Source organism: Cyphellophora attinorum (genome assembly GCF_001299255.1).
Source record: "Cyphellophora attinorum strain CBS 131958 chromosome Unknown Contig16, whole genome shotgun sequence".
Classification (NCBI taxonomy): Eukaryota; Fungi; Ascomycota; class Eurotiomycetes; order Chaetothyriales; family Cyphellophoraceae; genus Cyphellophora; species Cyphellophora attinorum.
In genome coordinates, this window is record NW_017253244.1 from 535,539 (window position 1) to 556,408 (window position 20,870).

At 53.9% G+C, this 20,870-nt stretch overlaps 7 protein-coding genes across 7 annotated transcripts; 5 read left to right on the top strand and 2 right to left on the bottom strand.

The window, feature by feature from the left end:
* Positions 1-48: 48 nt before the first annotated feature.
* AB675_4652 (uncharacterized protein) lies at positions 49-2,439 on the top strand (the record flags this gene model as incomplete). The annotated part of the gene is made up of 5 exons (XM_018144807.1): positions 49-105; positions 354-367; positions 417-1,359; positions 1,415-1,500; positions 1,560-2,439. 5 exons carry the CDS (start codon positions 49-51, stop codon positions 2,437-2,439), a joined length of 1,980 nt encoding a protein of 659 aa, XP_017999011.1.
* Positions 2,440-4,204: 1,765 nt separating this feature from the next.
* AB675_4654 (uncharacterized protein) lies at positions 4,205-6,914 on the top strand (the record flags this gene model as incomplete). Its single annotated transcript, XM_018144808.1, has 2 exons — positions 4,205-4,426; positions 5,148-6,914. 2 exons carry the CDS (start codon positions 4,205-4,207, stop codon positions 6,912-6,914), a joined length of 1,989 nt encoding a protein of 662 aa, XP_017999084.1.
* A 146-nt stretch (positions 6,915-7,060) lies between these two features.
* On the bottom strand, positions 7,061-9,233 carry AB675_4655 (UV-damage endonuclease; the record flags this gene model as incomplete). The annotated part of the gene is made up of 2 exons (XM_018144809.1): positions 7,061-7,358; positions 7,429-9,233. 2 exons carry the CDS (start codon positions 9,231-9,233, stop codon positions 7,061-7,063), a joined length of 2,103 nt encoding a protein of 700 aa, XP_017999129.1.
* A 2,423-nt stretch (positions 9,234-11,656) lies between these two features.
* AB675_4656 (uncharacterized protein) lies at positions 11,657-12,579 on the top strand (the record flags this gene model as incomplete). The annotated part of the gene is made up of 2 exons (XM_018144810.1): positions 11,657-12,500; positions 12,554-12,579. 2 exons carry the CDS (start codon positions 11,657-11,659, stop codon positions 12,577-12,579), a joined length of 870 nt encoding a protein of 289 aa, XP_017998982.1.
* Positions 12,580-15,086: 2,507 nt separating this feature from the next.
* On the top strand, positions 15,087-16,328 carry AB675_4658 (uncharacterized protein; the record flags this gene model as incomplete). Its single annotated transcript, XM_018144811.1, has 1 exon — positions 15,087-16,328. The coding sequence occupies one exon, from the start codon at positions 15,087-15,089 to the stop codon at positions 16,326-16,328; it is 1,242 nt and encodes a 413-aa protein (XP_017999057.1).
* A 126-nt stretch (positions 16,329-16,454) lies between these two features.
* Positions 16,455-17,528, bottom strand: AB675_4659 (uncharacterized protein; the record flags this gene model as incomplete). The annotated part of the gene is made up of 3 exons (XM_018144812.1): positions 16,455-16,680; positions 16,742-16,969; positions 17,038-17,528. The coding sequence occupies 3 exons, from the start codon at positions 17,526-17,528 to the stop codon at positions 16,455-16,457; spliced, it is 945 nt and encodes a 314-aa protein (XP_017998944.1).
* A 984-nt stretch (positions 17,529-18,512) lies between these two features.
* Positions 18,513-20,601, top strand: AB675_4660 (putative MFS-type transporter; the record flags this gene model as incomplete). The annotated part of the gene is made up of 7 exons (XM_018144814.1): positions 18,513-18,620; positions 18,678-18,748; positions 18,811-19,102; positions 19,167-19,982; positions 20,063-20,167; positions 20,253-20,342; positions 20,455-20,601. 7 exons carry the CDS (start codon positions 18,513-18,515, stop codon positions 20,599-20,601), a joined length of 1,629 nt encoding a protein of 542 aa, XP_017998988.1.
* Positions 20,602-20,870: the final 269 nt, after the last annotated feature.

The window sequence follows — 20,870 nt, forward strand, 5'->3', positions numbered from 1 at the left end:
GCCTGGAGTCTCGAATCTGACATCGACGCCGACGACTTTCCGTCACGCATGAGCGCTCAGGGCCGCCACAAAGAGGCCCGTGGACTGTCGGCAACACGCCTCTCGGTGAGCGCATTTGACCACGTTCGCACTCGTGCCTGCCTGATGGCCACTAGCTCGACGGAGCTGCCTCGAAAACGACGCCGTGGTGGTAAAACATATACAGTAGGCATTCATCGCATCTTCTCTGCGATGACATCTCCTGACACTGCCAAGGGATGTTCTACCTGTCGGACTCGAAAGGTTAGGTCGACCTTTTACGTCTACCTGCTAACTCAATAAGCCCTGTCATGTCTTATTGCTAACTGCTAAAGATCAAATGCGACTTGTACGGCCACTCCATCTCCCGGGTTTGGCGTGGCTAAGACTTGTTTCAGACGGATTCCTACCTGCCTCAACTGTGATAGATCACGCCAGTACTATTGCGAAGGCTATCCCGACAAACAGACAGCCTTGTTTCAATACAGTGACGGCCTGACACAACTTCCACATGCCAGCTTCAATGATGTATCCCTTGATCAGCTGGTCGGGCCCGAGATTACCTTCAACATACCGCCCAGACCTGAGGCGGATTACGATATCAGCATCGATGGACTGCCTAGTTCACAATGGCCGGATGTGTCTTTCCCACCAAATTACGCATCTGAGCAGACTGGTCTAGTCGAGGGCAACCCGGTCTGGACGCCTGGTAGCCTCTTTCAAGCACCTATGACCACGGCCGAGTCGGACACGATGGTCGAATTTTTCGACGCAGCCACGTCCAAGAGGATTGCAATGGAGTATGACCGCCCAACAAATCTACGCCGAGGACCTAATTTACAGTCCTTTCATCCCCCAAGTCTTGCATTCAGCCCTGAGCTAGACAAGTCGCTCTCTGTACAGAGTTCCAGGATGGCACCTAGGATAGCCTCGAGAGACACGAGAGTCTCTTCGCCCTTCGCCCAAGGAAATGATCCACGCATCATCGAGGACCTCCTGCATCACTACAAGACTCACGTTTCTCAACTGATGATGCCTACTTCAGCCCCCAGTCAGAACCCGTATCTTTGCGTATATCTGCCCATGGCATTGCAGAACCCTTCCGGAGACGCAAAGGAAAGTCTACTGATGGCAATCCTCGCGGTAGCAGCCTTTAACAAAGCTGAACTCAAGACCTCTGAGGCAAAACGATACCGCACTTACGCGACGAACTTCGCGGAGAGAGCCGCCTCGATTCTGCAGAGCTTTACTGGAGCGTCCCAACGGCAGGGTCCTGGATCGTTAGATGAAGCCGACAGAAAAGCGCTGCTAGCTGCTGTTGTGACTATGAACACGGTCGAGGTATGTTCTGATGCAAGCAGCAGTCTGTCAGCATCGTCTAATGTTTCCATGTCAGATCTTCAGCGGTGGGCAACACGGAAAAGGCTACGAATGCCTTCTCTGGGGCAAGCGGATAATCAGCATGACCGGCGGCCTGGAATGGTGGGCTGGGGATCCAAGCCGGCTAACATTGCTTCAGATCTACAGATGCCTGGAAATAGTCGCACACACATCTGGCTGGAAGCTCCTGAATCCTTGCCTGATGTGGCACCGAATCCGTGGCTGACACCGACAACCACTCGGACAGGCGACGCTGCCCATGATTCGGACGAGCTCGCGGCTACAATCAGCCCTAGCCCTGTAGGTCAGTACACACTCGACGTCTCCTTCGGTGTAGCGCGGAAGACGCTAGAATGTCTCAACAAGACGATCGATCTCGCCAACCAGCGAGAGACGCACCAGGACCCCGAACACAAATGGCGATGGCCGGATCATACGCACAGCGCACTCCGGCAGCTCGAGTCAGAGATCTTCGATATCATTGGCGACCCCAATGCGCTGGACGGCGAGGGCGCGTCGAACTTACTAGCGCAGGAGGGAATCTCTGACTACATCAACGAGGAGGTCAAAGAGAACCATGTATGGTCGTTCCACTACAGTGCGGCGCTGTTCTTTCGCAGGGCTATTTGCGGCGGCAGTCCGTCTGTGGCTGCTATGCTCGGCGACGACGATTCCACAAGGGAGACTGCAGATCGCCTTAGCGGGCAAGAGCTCGTTGCGAAGGCGCTGGATCATTTGGAGAATATTGATGTCCTTTCCGGAGATGCGGTTGTGGCAAACACACTGTGGCCGGCGTTCATTGCGGCCGTCGAGGCAGTACATACGCCGTTAAGACATCGGGCGCTGATATGGTTTGTACGTGCCAAAAGGCATGGGATCGGAAACATTACTAAGGCCAAGGCGTTGGCCATGGAGATCTGGCGCCAGGTCGATAGGCAGTCGTGGGTGCGCGCGGAAAAGAACAAGCATAACGGCGAATTGAGCTGCGTGGACTGGAGAAAGGTCATGCAGGAGAAAGGGATGTATATTATGCTAACATAGCCTGCTCACGAGTCACAACGGACTGCAAGGCTACGTTGGTGCACACAGTCTGCCTGTTGTTTGTCGTCAGGTCCAAGTCTCTCTTCCAGATGTTCCTCTAAGGCCTTTTCCCACAACGACTTATTCTTGTAGACCGCGACCTCAGGCTTGTAGCTTCTTGTGTTTGTCCTCAAGGCTCTGGCTACCTCCTTGTCTTTGGTCACTTCAGTGATCGGTGTGACATACGTCCGAATGCTAAATACAATAGCTCTTGTCTTCGGTAGCCGTTGAAGTACCTGCCTCTCAACACGTAGATGCAAATCATCTATGCAGACGGGATGTTCGAGTTCCGAGACGTTTAGGTTGTGGTGTGAGTTGATATGGAACAGTTCGCCAGAAATGTCAATTGCATAGTTGAACCGCATGTACGGCTGGTCGACACGCAATCTGTTGAAGAAGCGGTGCATTGCTAGAGCGAGCTTTTCAGCGTAAAAGGGAACTTTGTTGTGATGTAGTTCTGATATGGTATGACCTATACGCTCACGGAGACGCCAGCCAGCTGGAAAACAATTGGCCCCGGCTGTAAGCTTGTACGTGTCGCCCAATTCCTCCGCAGCTGGAGATGACGAGTGGTCGAGATGTAGGTCGTCTGTCTTTTGCAGAATGAACCAGTCTTCCGTGCTCAGTAGCCCCATGACTTGAAGCGGATGGTGGTCGATCCAAGTGGCGGAAGCGCGACGTAGGTCCCAGTCGTCACCAGTGACGAGATTTCGGATCCCATGGGCTGTCGCGAGGAACATGCATGGGTAACGACGTGGCAGATACTCTGCGAGAGCATACAAAGCCTCGAAGCAGGGCTCGTCGGTCCCCAGGGCATGACAGACGGTGTCTTCCCGATGATCACGATAGAGTTGCTTCTTGTAATCATAACGAGCACGGTACGTCTGATCGATTTCGCACCAGTCGTTAAGGCGTGTCCGTTTTGTGCCTGTAACTCTCAGCCTGGGACTTGACATTGCGGAGATGGCTGAGCAACTGACCCATGGTGACATAGTGAGGACCATTATGCCATGGCCGGTATGGAGGCTCCTTGCTTGTCGTCCAGTCGAAGTCGGACGACACTGGTGTCACTGTCCTGAAGTCGAGCTCTGTCCAATCAGGGTTGTCTGGCTCATGAAATTAGCCCATTGTCATTGAATTATGGCTGAATGTCTGGCACCTGCAATATGAGCGCTCAGAGCTTTCGGCTCAAGCGACGTTCTGGAACCACCATCGGACTCTAAGGCACGTAGCAAGTGTCTGCGAAGGAACAGCAGAGCATCGCAATGGAACTGCCACAGTCCTTGATACAGCCACTGGGCCAGGAGCAAGCACTTGGAAGCTTCCGTAACTTTTGGCTGCGGAGGCACTGCGACGGCTGGAGTCATGAATATCGGTGACTGAGTCCGCGATAGTGTCATGGTAGCTTTGACCCCTATGGGAGTGCGATAGGAGCCCTGGCTGGACTTCGAGGGCCTTATCTCTCACCTCTGTGGCACCTCGCTTTCGAAAGACTCACCTCGTAATACGAGCTTCAGAGCATATCTCGGAGATTCGCTGCTAAACGGCAGCAACTTGCACGTTGTTCGCCGTAGTAGGCTCTCAGGTAGCGCAGATTCGGCTGAAGGTTTGATGTCGAGTTGGACGAGGATGGGGAAGTCCGCTAAACTTCGCCTCTGCAGTGATTGGCAGATACCCTAGTGCAATGCTCGCGCCGAACAGATAGCCACCAACTCGTATCACACCTATGGACAATTGGAAGTTCAGTAAGGGCGACGATGCCGGCTCGGGCCTGCATGCTGCTCCCAGATCGCTGAGCTTGACCCTGAGGCCTGACACATCAGATACTCTCCGTGAACGCGACTGGGACCACGCAATCGAAGCAGTGATAAGACAAGACTATCTAAACGCAGAAGCAGAGACACTGCCGCGCCGCGATGTTCCCGAGCGTGTGGCAAACTCGATACGCGTGATTGCAAGGACATAACTCGACCGGTTGACATACCGAACAGAAGGTGAGAAAGAAGTGACGCCGGTTGACCGGCTTGGATGACCAGAGAAGACCGGTTGACAGGCTGGGCACGGCAGCACGCCTGTTGACATGCTCCATGGCTATGAAAGGCGATGAGCTCGGAGACATATCGCACGCATGTCGTATGTCCTGAAAGCCGCTGTCTTTGACTGACTGCATCGTTGTAGCTGTATAGTATGCTCAGATGTTATCAATTTTGGATGCGCGTCTTCGATGAAGGCAAGACTGCAATGAGATCTGCTCGTTGGACCAATGCGTGCCAAGCAGGGCAATACTTAAGTACCTGCAGTTATGACCACGACAACGTCTGTCTTGGTGATCAATCCACGCAACCGAACAAAGTCCAAACAGGGCTGCCAGGTTAGCAACCTAATAGATCGTTCACGAGTATCAAATGTGCTCACGCTTTTCCTAGACATGCAAAGCACGTAAGGTGAAGTGCGACGAGACACAGCCAGCATGCAACCGCTGTACAGCGACTGGCCGTGTCTGTCAGGGATACGGTATATGGGGAGGCGGCTCGCACTTTATACGAGCTCAGTCTAGGAGTACAGCCACTCCCACATCCTCGACACAGCGTTCGTTTTCGATTGACACGCCTCCGAGCTCTCGAACATCATCGACAACAGTCACTTCACCTGGTGCTAACAATCAGCAGCTTATTGCTACGTTCAACAGCATACCACAGACGCCGGTGCCAGCTCTGCCGCCGATCGCCAGATCGCTGTCTCTTCAGTCAACGATCAGCGACGCCGAACAAGAGTGCTTTGACTTCTTTCTACAGCGCTCTGTCCTCAAGCTGCCTGGATTGAATATTCCGAAGTTCTGGCGATCAACCTTGCTTCAGGCGAGCACTACCGAACGACCGGTCCTGCATGCTGTGCTCGCACTGGGATCACTACACCAGCAAGGTGCGGGCCAGGATCTCCGTGGCCATGAGGGACCGAAGCTGGAGACATTCATGCTTCGACAATATGCCTTGGCTTTGCGCGAGCTCGGGTACCGCCAGCGTCACGATGTCACCGACCTGACAGCGCGTAAGAAGCCGAGCCCAAAAGAGCTTTCTGTCACAGTTATTACTGCGGTCGTCTTCGTGTACTTCGAATTCCTGCGTGAACACTATACCGATGGCTGTAAACATCTGCAATTCATTCTGCAGCTGCTCAATGAATGTGGCAATGACTTTGGCATACCACCGTGCGGACCGAACTACATGCAAATGAGCAGCAAGCTGCTTCGGGACGACTGGATACTCGAGCCGATCCTGAGACTGTACATACAGGCCAACATGCTGGGCCAGACCGCTGTGCCTCTACCAAAAGCTTTCCAGGCTGCCGCAGTTGCGCCGCTGCCGAGTTTGTTTACGTCCCTGCAACATGCAAGATGGTATCTTGATTTGCTCACTGCAACAATCTTACATCTGCAGTACGAGCTTCGGGGGCGGCATCTGAGCACTCTAGGCTACGTAGCGGAAGCCACATCCAGCAATGTCGATATACTGCACACTGCAACCATCGTACAATCCCAGCTGCATGTGTGGAAGACCACTTTCGCCGCCACGATGACTGCCATTTCCGATCGGGCCACGCAACGCGACCATTTCCGCTACATATCCTATGGCGGCGCCCATCGCTTAGCAGTGATAATGATCGATGTGCTACTCAGATCAATCCCTTCAGATCACCCCCCAACATCTTCATCCACATCGCCCAATTTCCATTTCTTAATCAAGGACCACTCAATTCCATCCTCAATCGAGGATCTTTACGACACCCACCACCACCTCTTCCACCAAAACCTCCTCACAGCCATCACCCAATACACCGTCTCCTCCTCCCCAACCTCCCGCCGCGCCATCATCGGCATAGTCGCCACCGACCGCAAGCACGCCGAGCCTACAATCGACCAGGGCTGGTTATACCACCTCTTCTTCACGGCCATCAAATGTCGCGTCCACCGCATCCGCCAGCACGCGTTGAGATTGATGCGCACGACGTGGCACAAGGAGGGAATCTGGGATACCGGGATCTGCGTGAGGGTTGTGGAAGAATGTTTGAGGTTGGAGGAGGGGGATATTTTCCATCAGGGTGGAGTGTGTGATTGTGCGTTCGAGCTCATGCAGCCGCCTCCAGAGCCGAGGGGAAACGATAGGGAGCTTGATTTGGTTACGACCCCGACGTATCGGCGGTTGGAGGATTTGAGGGTGTGTTTGCCGTCGAGTCCGGACGCGGGATCGGAGCTGGATTCGATGGGAACGCCACTGGCGATTGAGTATGTAAAAAGGGATGTTTTGGGAAGGAGGGTATGGGAGAGAAGGGAGTTTGTGAGGGTCAAGGGGATGAGTAGGGGTGATGAGAAGGAGAATACGGGGCGGTGGCAGGGGCGGTGGGTTCGGATCGCAAGGCGTGAGCTTGACCGAGCTTAAGGGTAGGGAGTGAATGGAGACGCCGGCAAGACACGTCTCTCTGTATTATTCTACCATTCCTCTCGAGGTGGCATGAGAACGGGATGGCAACACATGCATGCATAGATGCTTGCTAACGTCTCGTGAAGAAGGGCCAATGGCACCGTCTAGTCCTCCGAGTCAGCGTAGTTAAGGCTGGCCTTCTTAGCGCGACCACTCTGCCTACGAGCCAGCGCCGGCGCGCTCTTAGCCTTGATCAACTTAGCAGGCACCTGCACATCCTCCTCACCATCGGTAAGATCAGGCATATCCACATCGTCATCGTCAGTGACCATGTCTTCTCCGTCGAGACTCGTGGTGTCTGGAGTCGGTGCAGGCTTGACCTTCTTCACCTTCTTGGGCCCCGCCCTGGCGGGCTTCGATTTCTTGTTGGCCTTGTTGTAGACACTCTTCGCTGCTTGATGTCTGGGACGGGCGTCAGTGCCGCAGCAACCATAGCGTCGCCGTTCAGCGAAGGAGCAGCGCTGGGGGCAACCGAGCCAGGTCCACCGTCAGCTCCGCACTCGCCTCCCTCGCAGCCTGCCACGCAGCTTTCTCGGCCCTTCGCTCCGCTGCTTTCTGGGCAGTGGATTTCTGCTTCTCGGGATCACGGGGCTTGACCTCACGCTTCTTTGGTCTGAGCCACTCCTCCATCCCTGGCGGCCAGTACACACGGCCTTGGGGCCCACCCATGGAGACTTCTTCGTCTGGAATGATGGGAGGGGGCTGTGGCTCTGGCTCTTCCTCCTCGTCCTCCTCAGGATCGGCCTTCTTTTTCTTGGGTGTCTTCTTCTTAGGTGGCTTCCAGGGCTTGTTCTCGTCGTTGCGGACGTATGGGAGGATGTCGTTGAAGGTGTCGTAGCCAGGCAGCTTGAAGGTGCGCATGAGCTCGAAGACGGCCTGCTCTTTGTCTTTGGCTTCGATCATGAGGTCCATGTCGGGAGCGCATGGTGGCAAGGTAGCAACGCGAGGGTTGTGTTTTCGTCGTTGGCGACCCGTGATAGCGGGAGGCGTTTGTTCAGAGTAGTGCATTTTCTGTGTGATGCCTTTGCGAGTCCACGTTGCCTTAATACGGTCGTAGAGATTCATGATGTCTAGTGTGCCCTCGCGAATCTTGTCGGCGTCAAAGAGAATGTTGTGGTGGTGATAATCAAGGACCATGGGGATGTTGAGCTCTTCGCAGATGGGAAGAAGGTCGTGCACGGTGTAGCACACGTCGTCGTTCTCGAGTACTAGCCGCTTCTTGATCGAGTCTGACAAAAGCTTGTAGTTCTCTCGGAAGCGCTCTATTGTGGCGGCTTTGTCCCCGAAGATGCCGCCCATGTGGAGGATCATAACGGCATCGCGATCTTGTTGGGGCGGCAGCTTTAACAGGTCAAGTAGCTCGCAGTGGTACTCGAGGTCTCGAATGGACGCGGTGATGACCTCCTTGCGTGGGGACCCGAGCTGCGTGAACTGTCCGGGGTGCGTCGTCAGGCGATGGCCCAACTCAGCGGCGACTTTGCCAGCTTCAGCGAGGGCCTCTGATGCGAAGGGCGCCAGCTTGTAGCCATATATGTCGTGGGACGCGAACGGGAACATCTCTGACGAAAGGCGGAAGAACTTGATACCATATCGATCATTCCATCGAAGCATTTTGGCAATATCGCGAGCATTGGCAATGCCCAAAGCCTCGACGTATGCTTGGCCACGCGCAACATCTGCCGGCTGATCTTTGTCGGGTCGGTTCTTCGTGGCATGCTCGGGCTGTGACGGATCTTTCAACGGATGTCGGTGCTCGAGGATCGAGGCTATGCGGCAGGTTCTCGACGAGAAGACGGGAGGGGTCGCAGCCCGCAGGTAGGTACAGAGACAAGCATAGCCAAGCCTGCCCTTCCAAGGTAGCGGTAGGTAAGAGCTGTTGACGGGCGGTGGTCTGGAAAGGGCTTCTTGCACCTCTTGTGGATCTGCATCCTCCTCGTCGTCGGCTTCGGGATCGACGTATTCTCGTGAAGCCGGTACTGCTTTCAGAGGCGTCTCTGGGGCCGTCTCAGCCTTCACTGCAGCGCCCGTGGATTCGGCAGACTTCTTCGACCGCTTTGCCTTTGCCTGCTTCGACCGTCCTTCTGCGTCAGGAGATGCACGCAGAGCACTCTTCCCATCTTCGATAGCAGGGTTGGTGTCAGGATTAGGATCAATTTGGGCAGGCTCGGGTTGGACAGCCTTGCGGCTGCTCGCTCGCCGCTGAGGAACTGGAGGCGTGTTTTGGAGAACGTCTACATCGCCGTTGACATTCTCTGATTGCCTCTTGCGCTTGGGCATACTGCTCAAGATGCCGCTTGACGGGCGAAGCGTCGACAGTGGTCTCAGGCGGCAGACAGGCTCAATGAGGCAGGAGCTGGCTGTCGATCTCGCTCGGATGCGAACACAGGAAATCATCCAACGACGTTTGTGTCACAGCACGTGTGGGCGAACATTTTTGGTCAATAGAACAGAAACAGAAACAGAAAACCTACCTCGCGCGAACCTTCTTGCTCGCATTGACACGGCACAGCTAGGCCGCGTGCAAGAAAATGTGTTTGACGTCACGAGTCGCCAGTCGCGTGGAACAGTGGGCGTCGTGGCGCGTATGCGCGCGGGAGCGTCCAAGTCGAAAGCCTTGGACCCTTTGGCAGGGAAGGACCGCTCTCATTGCAGAGGTGGTCGAGGTGTCGAGTATTCAGACGCTCGTTGATATTAGTTGATGCAGCAGACGGCAAGAGACGCGAGATCTCACAGCATGATGATGGAAGCCGATTGGATGGCGCCGTCTCTTCAAGTTCATGAGCCCCTCTTTCGAGCTACAGAGGAGTTCTGGACCATTACTCCGAAAGGCATGTGGCAAGATATCATAAGATAATGGTTTGTCTTTCATTATATCAGATTCCTTGTCTTGCATTGTGAACTCACATTCATTCGCAAGGTGCAGCATGGATGATTGGCCTTGTCGACATCGAAGATGTTGAGCAAGTTCAAGCGCAGGCTGTCGCGCACCAAGTCAGCGGCCGACGTCGAAGTCGTGCTGAATAAACGGCCATTACCGCCTGAGCCGGTCCGACATCTCACTCTCACCCCATCAGATGAGCAACTCGTCTCAAACTTGTCCTTTGCGCCCGACACCATCTTCACCGATCGTCCACCACGACCTCTGAGCCCATCAGTTGGTTCAGGAGTATGGTCTGAACGGACTGTCTTCAACAACAACGAGAAAGGACTGCTGGCCTTACCTACCGAATGTCTGCTTTTGCTACAACGGTATCTACTTCCTTGCAGCGAGGTGAGCTTGCGTCAGAGCTGCTCACGATTCTATCATCTCTATCGCACTCAGTCGTTCTTGTTGCAAGGGCCAGATTTGTTCGAGTTCCTATGTATGATTGAACGAGATCAAGACCCAACCCAGCTCGAAAAACTTGTGTGCGGAAATTGCAAGGAGTTGCATCTAAGGAAGAGCTTCCCACGATCAGAAGTACGGCAACAGCCACTTGATCGAGACTGCCGCCAAGTATGGCTATGCGCTCATCGTCACCTGAGTTATCCTCAATGCCTCAAATTCATCAAGACCGGGCCCGAGACCCCTTTCCGAGTCGCGTGCGACGAATTGATGCCTTGTTCGAGATGTCGAGATGGCATCCGCAACCGGTCTGTGGCTGACCGACCGAGAGCGCTGGAAAGTCCTAGGTCGCTTTCATTGCTCATCTCCAAAGTCGCTTTACTACAGGCGCCGGCGCCGCTGTACAACGTTCGATCCACCAATGGAGGCTCTGGCAAATACACCGAGGTCTTCGAGGCAAAGAAGGTTTCGGATGCTCTGCAAGCTATCAACTTCCCGCTCTGTTCCCATCTGCACTTGGGCGACCCTTTCATTCTGAGCAAATTCTGCCGATCTTGTATCAACACTCAGAAACTGCCTCCTGGTGTTAGGGGTCCTCCGTGCATTTCCGAGTCCGACAAGAAAGATTTTGGGAAGGACAAAATTGTTGGAAGGTGCAAGGGTACCTGCTACACGCGCGGCTGTGGGACACAATTCATGTTTCAATCCCGAGAAAGCCTGTCGCCCGATGCCTCAGGTCGACGCCAGATTTGGCTGATCATAGTGGTGTATCGGTGGCTCGGTCCTCTCCTGAACGAGGGCCGCGATCGAGTCTGGACAGATCACTCAACACGGCACAAAGATCGTCTGGAGATGCAGAAGAATTGGTCGGATTGGGTAGCTTCTACTCGTGGCCAGGCGTGCATGCCCAACTGGTCTATCTGCACATTGCACCCTGATGACTCGAACTTGCGATGAGCCAAGACAGAGTGCATCCAGGAATGCTTCGAAAATGCCAAGCATTCCGGTCTTCGGCAGGGTTGCCAGGGCCTCAACATTGGGGAGGCGGGACACGCTGACGAGCCATCAGAGCTCGAACCCGCCATTCTAGAGAGTTCTAGGGTTTCGACTAGCCACTGCCATACATTGGAGGCTCGCGCATGTGGCACTTTCAGCAACATTTTCGCCCAGGAAAGCCACCCAAAGACTTCTTTCACACAAAACACAGAATGTCTGCCTCGCGCTTTTATTGTTACAAAAGCGCGTTTGCTGCTGTGGTCTACGATCATGAACTTGAAGTCATCTCTACCCAAGATATACCCATTGCTATTGATGAGGCTGACGAGACAGAAAATTCTATGTCCATTGCCTTCCCATTTGAAGCAAGTCCCACATAATGTTACGACATTCCATACTCGCGTTGTTGCTCGCAAGACACATACATGCTGTCCAATTGCTGACTCCATACCCATTTCGATCGCCCTACGATGACACAATTGATGAAGATGATAAAGATTTCAACAACGGAGATCCCCTTGCAATCGATGGCTCTAATTTCCCGTGCAAATTGTACCAGGATGATAACACTAACCCCAATGCAACCGACATAAAAGCTACATACGAGGCCGGACAATCATACAGCATCACTTTACTAGGCAACTCGACCTTCGGCGGTGGCTCGTGTCAAATATCATTATCGTACGATAACGGCCAGACATTCAAAGTCATATCATCAATCGAAGGCGGATGTCCGCTCAACTCGACATACGACTTTACCATACCGAACTTCGTTCCTGATTACAGCCAGGTTCTCTTGTCTTGGTCATGGTTCCCCTTCCTCGGACCTCGTGTCATGTATCAGAACTGTGCCCGGGTGCAAATTGGTAGCGGCTCAACCAAAAGAAGCACACGGCACACTCGCAAGCAACGGCGATCGTACTACTCAAAACGTCAGGCAACGGCCCTAGAAGACCTTCCGGACATGTTCGTGTGCGACGTTGGCGAATTCGGCAATGGATGCACCACTATCGAGCAACGAAATCTCATCTTTCCCGACCCCGGCGACAACGTTGTCATCGGACAGAACAACGAGACAGCTGATCCTGGCCCTGGATACCGCTTCCCAGACAACAGTACATCAAGCACAACGTCCGGCGCAACCACTCAGACCACCGAATCGTCAGGCACATCTGAGATTACGGCCACATCAAGTACTGGTGTAATCACTACTGCTGGAGTAAGTACTTCAGAGACCACTGCAGCATCGAGCAGCCCTGCGGACACGACGTTGCAGACTACCACTACATCAAGCACTTCTGAAGTCACGACCTCGCAAGGCACTAGCGTATCAAGCATATCCAACACGACAGCTTCGTCGACCACTACAACTTCAAGCACTTCTGAGGCTACCACTTCACAACGCACGTCTGGAGCCAGTACTTCTGAAGCCACAATATCTACTAGCTCGAGTCCATCGGTCCCCTCACCCAGTGGGAATATCGCTACTTCAGGAAGCAGTACATCAGAAAGCACTTCCACCAACAGCATCACTTCGAGTACTTCAATAACATCCACGGCTGAGATTTTCGCGAACAGCACGACGACCACATCCAGTCTCGTCGGCACTTCGACATTCACGGCCGAGAACTTGACTTCCTCGAGCCTCACGACTGTCTTGTCCAGCTCTGTGGCCACCTCGTCTGCCACCGCTGAGAGTTCGACTACCTTGAGCAGTGCGACAGTTACGTCCAGTTTTGGACCGACTTCGATATCGATATCGACCTCGATCTCGATATCAGCCACGAGCACACCCAGTAGCTCCTCAGCAAGCGCATCTACTAGCTCAGGACCGTCAGATCTGTCGACGCATTCAACCAGCACCTTATCCACGACGACGAGCAGTGCAAGTGGCACGTCGTCCTCGACGATCCTCACGTCTAGTGACACTTCGAGCACGGCCTCAACCGTAAGTCAGTCGACGCTGTCTTCCTTGAGCAGCAGCAATTCATCATCTAGTACATCGGCTGCTGCTATGTCGTCGACGATCTCATCTGCAAGTGACACCTCATCAGCGACAACGTCTACCACGAGCTCTGCTTCGACATCGACGCTAGCCACCCCTACGACCTCTACATCGGTGTCCACAAGCAGTTCCATAATCTCATTCACGTCGACGAGCTCACAGTCCACTATGGCAAGTGTCCAAGACTCGGCACAGCTTGCGTCTCCGACGACGACATCATCGACGACGACCTCCTCAACAACAGCAGAGTCCTCAGCCTCGAATGCTTCCACAACCTCAACAGTGACAAGTCCGTCATCAGCTTCGACTCTACTTAGCAGCACACTCACGAGTCCTTCGACGAGTGTGTCATCAACGATTCCATCGACCACGTCATTGATCTCGTTGACTTCATCATCGTTGCCGCTCTCGAGCTCGTCCGCTGGCTCTGCGACCTCAGAGTCTGCTTCATCTTCCGTAAGCACCTCGAGCAGTCTATCGACCTCGGATGTGTCCACCACAACATCAGTTTCCTCGACCATATCAACCACGAGCAGTACACCCTCACCTACATCTACTGCCACCACTCTTACGACTTTGACCACGACTTCTCGTTCTCCAGTGCATCTTCCCCTGCGCCATCAACTTTCTCAACCATAACCTTCCAGAACACAACGTCGTCCACTGCAACAACAGCATCGGCCACAGCATTAGGCACCGTGTCCCCGATCGATCTCAACGGCCCATGCACGCCAGGCACATTCGCCTGCAACAGCATCAGCTCCTTCTCGCAATGCAACGGCGCCGGCTCTGCTTATATCTTCATGGGCTCCGTTGCCGGCGGCATGCAATGTGTCAACGGCCAGATCATCAGGCAGAATGACGGGCCATGTACGCCCAGTGGTGCGCTGTTCTGCAAAGGAAACTTTGCTTTCTATCTGTGCGATCAGGGCGGGTTGATCAATATGGGGCCTGTGGCTGCGGGGACGAAGTGCGTGGATGGGGTGATTACTTTTGCTTGAGTGGGATTCGGATAGCAGGTGGTAAAGAGCTGAGGCGACATGAACATACAATGGAAATGACTGATATGATACCCAACGGGAGTCCCAGGGAGGACGGTAGCATTGCGCGGCGTTCATAGGGCATCTAACTCTGGCAGACAGCGACCTCTGCGTTTCAAATGAACCAATTACCAATTCTTGAAAACCTATAACGTGTCCCATAACGCCTTCACTCTTGCTACACAGACTATTCCCGTTATTGCGAGACGGCTACCAGCTGCGTCCGAGAAAAGAGACCTCTTTCCAGTAATTGCATTTGCCCCTAGATTGGCAGAAGCTCCCGAAACAGCCGCAGCTGCCAAGGGCATCCGGGCAGTTACCAGGCATCTCCAAGCTTCCATTCCCGAAACTTCGCGTGTTGTCCACTCCATCGAGGACCATCTTCATGACCACCGACGGGATACATTCACAAGTTGGATCGTTGAAGTTGCCACTTTGGCCGAAAGTCGCTGGTTTCCATGCCAAAGGCGCTCAAAGACTGCCGCACATGTAATCGGCGACGCATTCGTTGCGACCGCAGTGTCCCTACATGTTCAAAATGCGATTCACGAAATCTGGTATGTCCTGGTTATTCCCAGAAACTGAAGTGGGTTTGCGGACCGGTCAGTAAGGGACCATATCAGCAAAACTTCCAGGAACCCAACAACGATGGATCAGACGACCAAGCGCAAGGCCAGAACACGGATTGTGAAGCTATCGCTGAGGACGCAAGCAATGGCCTCACTGTGGCGCGCCTAGACTCCTATGCCACCGCAGCTGCAGCAATGCCTTTCATTGAAGTCCAGCTGCGTCGGCCTGAAATGTTCGCTCTACTCAGCCATTTCACTAAAGTTGTTGCCAGCCAGCTCGCCTGGTACGACAACGACAAGAACCCTTGGCGCAGTCTGATTGTGCCACTTGCCTTGGAATCCCGTGCACTATTCGCCGCCATCCTCGCTATATCATCTGGAAACATCGCAGCAAGGTTGGGAGACGGCAGTGGAGCCGCAAGGGACTACCTGCAGTCGATGCACTTGCTTCGCCAGGAGACCCTCACGTCGCTATCTACAGACTTCCGAAAGCTGAGCACTCTCTTGAGTGCCGGGCCGTTGCTGCCGTCCGAACTGCGGTGGGTTACGGCAACACTTGCCAGTGTCATCGTGCTCTCTCATTTGGAAGTTCACTTTCCCGTCACGGGTATTTGGCGAGTGCATCTGCGAGCAGCGAGACAAGTCATGAGAGCTATACAGCATTCGTCCACAGGCGACGAGGTCATTTCTTTCCTCGCAGAAGAGTCCTTTGCTGCTACGACATGGTCCATGCTGACGGATTTTGATGTGGCCAGTCATGCCATCAATGAGTGTTTCGAGATGTCGACAGTTGCGGCGTCTCACCGAGTGGAGGACTTCCTGGAAAGATTTGCAATCTCACATCAGGACTCCGGATTCGCAGGTTTCTGTCTCGTACTACAGAAGATCACCAAATTGGAGCGCTTGCACCAGCAAAAAGGCTCAGATGTATTACCCAGCTCGGCAGATTGTGACTCTTTGTCGGACCTTGACAAACTGCTCTCCGAAGCGAGGCACCGTGCATTCCAGGCCATGGAATCCGATAGTCTGCGCATGTCCGATGCGGAGGTGCTGGACGTCCGCCTTCTGATCGATGCATTCTATCACGCTACCTCGATTTACAAGATTCGGTCTCTGGTGCGCTACGCGAGCTCACATCCAACACTAAGCTATCATCGAGAGCAGCTCTGCAATGCTTTATTTGCGTTTCGTAACGCAGACTCATTTGCGCAAGACCAGACTTGGCCGCTTTTCGTCGCTGGGACAGAGTGCAGGGGCAATCCATCGCGCCAAAGCTGGATCAGCGGTCGTTTCCAGTGTATTATGGCTCGAAGCTGTGCTCTTGATCGGCAACGTGTATTGCAGTTCCTTGGAGCATTTTGGACGCAATCAGGCACCGACCACTGGATTGACTACGCACGGCAGATTGGTGCGGACGCAGGCTTTTTGATACTTTGACCAGATTCAATGGTGCGACATGGCTCAACAAAGTACGATGAATGACAAGATATCAAACGGCTGTATGAGGGGTCGCTGTGCTTCTCGCTAGCTGATCATGACGCTGAGCCAGCAGTCTCGCTCGTCCTACAGCTGCACAGTCTCCTCATCCTCTACGTTGAACAGCACCTGCATCGGGTCTTTGTACCTGTAAAAGCCTACCGCAGGAGGACTGATGCCATACCCGAGCAGACGCTGAACTTGTGGAGATAACCTCTTCGCCTTCTCCGGAGGCACAGCCAGCCAGTGGTTCTCCTCTGGTCGCATGAATCCCTTGCACATGAAAAGACCTACAACCTCGCGGATCTCGTCCCTACAATCCAATTGGTTGGTCACTGGCGCCTAGCGAGGTAGGAAGACGAGTGTGTGCTTACTTGGTCTTATTTGAGCCTCCGGCATGAAAGACATTGCCCCCGAAAATGAGCCCGTCGCCAGGTTCTAACTCGACTGCAATAGCCTCCTCGTTTTTAGGTGCACGTTCCTCGCCCCATAGGTGAGATCGCGGAACCACCAAAGTTGCACCATTCTGCTCTGTGGTTTTGGTCAGGGCGACCAGCATACCAAGCATGCAAGAATCGAGCCCTCTGGGAAGGTGGTAATCACTGTTGCCACACAAGACGATCAGCATCCCGCAAGACATGATTGCACAAAGGAGCTGCGTTCCACTAACCTGTCATCACGATGCAGATCCTGCTGCCTCGAGCCCGGGCCGATCTGAAAACCAAAAGTGCCCGCCAAGATGGGCTTGGAAACGAAATGTGCTCGCTTCTCGCCATACCACGGCCGACACTCACTGGTCAAGATCTCATTTGCGGTATCAATCCACAGCTTGTTGGTTGCCAGATCGACACAGCCGTCAGATATGCCGAGGAGACCAGTCGCACGGCGGGTCGTCGTTGGAAAGAAGCCCGACTTGTCCGGGACGTCCGCATCGAAGGCGGGTTGTAGCTCTTTGCGGATTCTGCTGGTATGCTCCGGGTCTATCAGACCTGTTATTACGACGCCGCCATCGCGACGGACGAGTTCGACGACTCTGGTGTGAGTCGTTGCTGGGTCATCGGCGGCTATGCGTTCCAGCTGTGGCGAACCAACTGCCTGTTGGCGCTTTTCGTCGACATAGGTGCTGAAGCTTTCCTGGACTGTTGTCGTGACAGTGGTCATTTTGAATAACCACTTCAAATTCAAGGATCCAGGAATGTGATACGCGGTTTGGATCGATCAAGCTGCCGGAATGGATATATGTACACCAGAGTTGTGGCACATCCGATCCGCTATGATGTGCCGACGCTTGGCCCTACTTCATCTGGCTCGCAATACCGTCACCGTGGAAGGCAAATAGGGACATGCACCCGGAATGTTGCTGGAGTCTGGATATCTAAACAGCTATCAGTCAATACTGCGGCACGCGTGAACTCTGAAGGCATCTGGTGAGCTGATGAACATTCATTTAGCCGCGTGCAAAGCAGTCAAGTCGATGTCCTCCCGAAACCCCTCCGAATTGGGCACAGATCTCCCACGTGCGATCGTGACTATCTGTCCAACCACCTCAACAATTCTCGGTACGTTAGGTAATCGAATCATCGAATTTAACGCTCAGGCATCGCATGATAGCGCCCTCGCCTTCGGGACCCTTTCCAAAGGCTTACTCTTGTCGTCCTTCTACTATGATTTGTTGTCTATGACGGGCGAACAACGCCGACGAGAGAGAGAAGCTTGAGGGGCTGCGACATTCTCCCAATAACCCCCTCAAAAGGGCTAAGCGCGCACAGAGGCGAAAGTGTAATCCGTCTTCATGGTGGAGCCGTTCTGCTTCCACCTTTGGTGATGGGCAACTGACACTTGCTCTCTTATCAAGCCTCGCGTACGAGACTGGATTGACTGCTGAAGCTATGATCCGTGTGCAGCAGCCGTTTGACTTTGACATGCGGTCCCAAGATACGCAAAATGACCGTGATAAGGCTCTTGAAGAGGATGGTCCGGACGACGGTGCTCTCAAGTCGGAAACATATGTATACTTGAATCCCGAACAAGTCATCTGGCATAGCTGTTCCAGCTCCCGAAGCAGCTTTTGCCGTTCCCGATTGTTACAAAGTGTTCGTCGCCACTGCAGGACTGTGCCTCACGCCTCGAGAACCTGGCGTCACGATGCAAACCGAAGAGCGGTTTCCTCCAGGCACGCAACGGATCGAGGACAATCAAGGTGATCATGTCGTCCTCGCTCCGCAGCCGCCTGCGGATCCAAATCATCCTCTGGTAGTTCCATCCACGCTCCCAGGATATGCGTTTGGCCGTTAACTAACCGTGCTGCAGAACTGGTCCAAGTTACGGAAGGGTGTTCACATGACCCTCCTCTCGCTTTACACGTTGTTAGTCTTTGCGATGTGAGCTCCCCAATCCTCAGTACTCGGCCTCGACTTTTTTGGCTTACACCTGCGGCAACTAGACTCTGTGTATCAGTCCCGCTATGGCAGAAGCTCAACGAGGAACTGGGCATGAGCTATGAGGATCTGAACAACGGCTATGCAACCAACATGGCTACGCTGGCGCTTGGCTGCATCTTCTTTGTCCCGCTGGCCCATCGTTATGGCAGGAGACCGGTATACATCGTCACTGCCCTGGTCATGTTTGGATGTGCAATCTGGCAGGCCCGGCAGCAGACCGTGGGTGATATGATTGGAGTCAACGCTCTTTCGGGTCTAGCTGGAGCGGTCAACGAAGCTCTTTTTCAGGTCACTGTAAGAAGTCCAGAACCCAAGTCTTCAGCTAGTATTTGACGAAGCTGACGTTCTCTTTCGAAAGGTGTGTGATCTATTCTTCGTCCACCAACGCGGCACACTCAACGGTCTCTACATGGCCGCTGTCTACACCGGCAACTACCTAGGCCCAGTGGCTGCGGGCTACGTGGCAGTATCACAGCCGTGGAGATGGGTATTCTGGTACTGCACCATCTTCATGGGCATAGTCTCACTCGCAATGGTGTTTGCTCTCGAGGAAAGCAAGTATATACCTGTCACAGTAGGGGTACGGCCCGTGGTCACAGAACACACCAACATTGGCGCCGACAACACGCCAGACGACAAATCCAAGAGCCCTACTGGCGATCTCCTCACTGAGATCAGCTCTACGGCGACAGCAGCAGACGACAAACGCATCCGCCTTGTGCCCATCGATACCACAATTCCCACCAATTCGTACTGGAAGCGTCATGCATTCATCACCAAAAGCGACAGTATCCACCTCACCGCCCACGACATCTATCGACACGTCATCCAGCCATTCCAGATCCTCATCACGTTCCCCGCCGTCATGTTCACCGCACTGCAATACGGTTTCCTCATCGCCATGCTGGGCGTGCTAGCGGTGACTCAAGCGTCACTTTACGCACTGCCGCCGTACAACTTCTCCACCGCGGGAATCGGCAACATGAACATCCCGCCCGCCGTGGGAGCCATCCTTGGAGCCGCGTTTGGCGGTCCTCTAAACGACCTGTTCATATTGGGGGTGGCCAAAAGACGCAAGGGCATCTACGAGCCCGAGACCAGACTCTGGCTGTTCATGGTTCCTGGGGTTTGTATGCCGCTGGGTCTGCTGCTGTATGGCTTGACTATCTCAAAGGTACGAAAGGTCTGCTTTGAGACGACGTCGTTCGTCACCGCGGTTGTGGCGATATTTCTGGGCTAACTCCATCTTGCTAGGGCATGCACTGGGCATACAACGCCGTTGGCGCCGGCTTCATCGGTGCCGCTATCGGAGGGTGTGGTGATATCTCCCTGACATATTGTCAAGATTGTTATCAAGATGTAAGTCGGCGCTCCCTTTGCCCGGCACACAAAATCCGAAGAACGATGGGAACGTGAACTGATACTGACCGATACAACACCACAGATCATAGGCGACGCACTCACCTCTGTCGTCTTCGTCCGCAATGCAATATCCACGGCGCTGGTGTTTGCTGTCACGCCCTGGATGACCGGCGTAAGTGCTACCTTCCTCTGCCACTCCCTCCACACGTCGTTGTCGCCGAGGAGACAGTGTGCCCAGCCAATGCCATCCTCAACGTGATCGCTAACGCGCAGATCTGATATAGATGGGCGTCTTCAACATGTTCATCATGCTAGGCTGCCTCGGCCTCGCCGTCGCCCTGACATGCGTGCCTCTGATCATCTGGGGTCGGCGTTGGCGCATTCGGCTCGCTGGACGGTATGAGTATTTCGCAATGAGACAGCTGGCTTGAAGCCAGATCAGACCAGACCTTCGGTTCCCGCGCCCGATGGCCGACGTACTCCCTCTCTTCCTGGCACGTTTGTAGATAGACGGTCCCTCGCTAAAAGAACACAATTCTCCGGTTTTGCGATCCCGTGACCGACGATCGCCTCCTCCAACTCAGAAGCCTTCTGTTTTCACTAAGCAACGAAAACAGCGCCGCAAGCGAGAAACGTCCCCAGCCGAAAAGGGCAGTCCTCCTGCCCAATGAGGATTTCTATCGGTCGCGTGGCCGAGTCC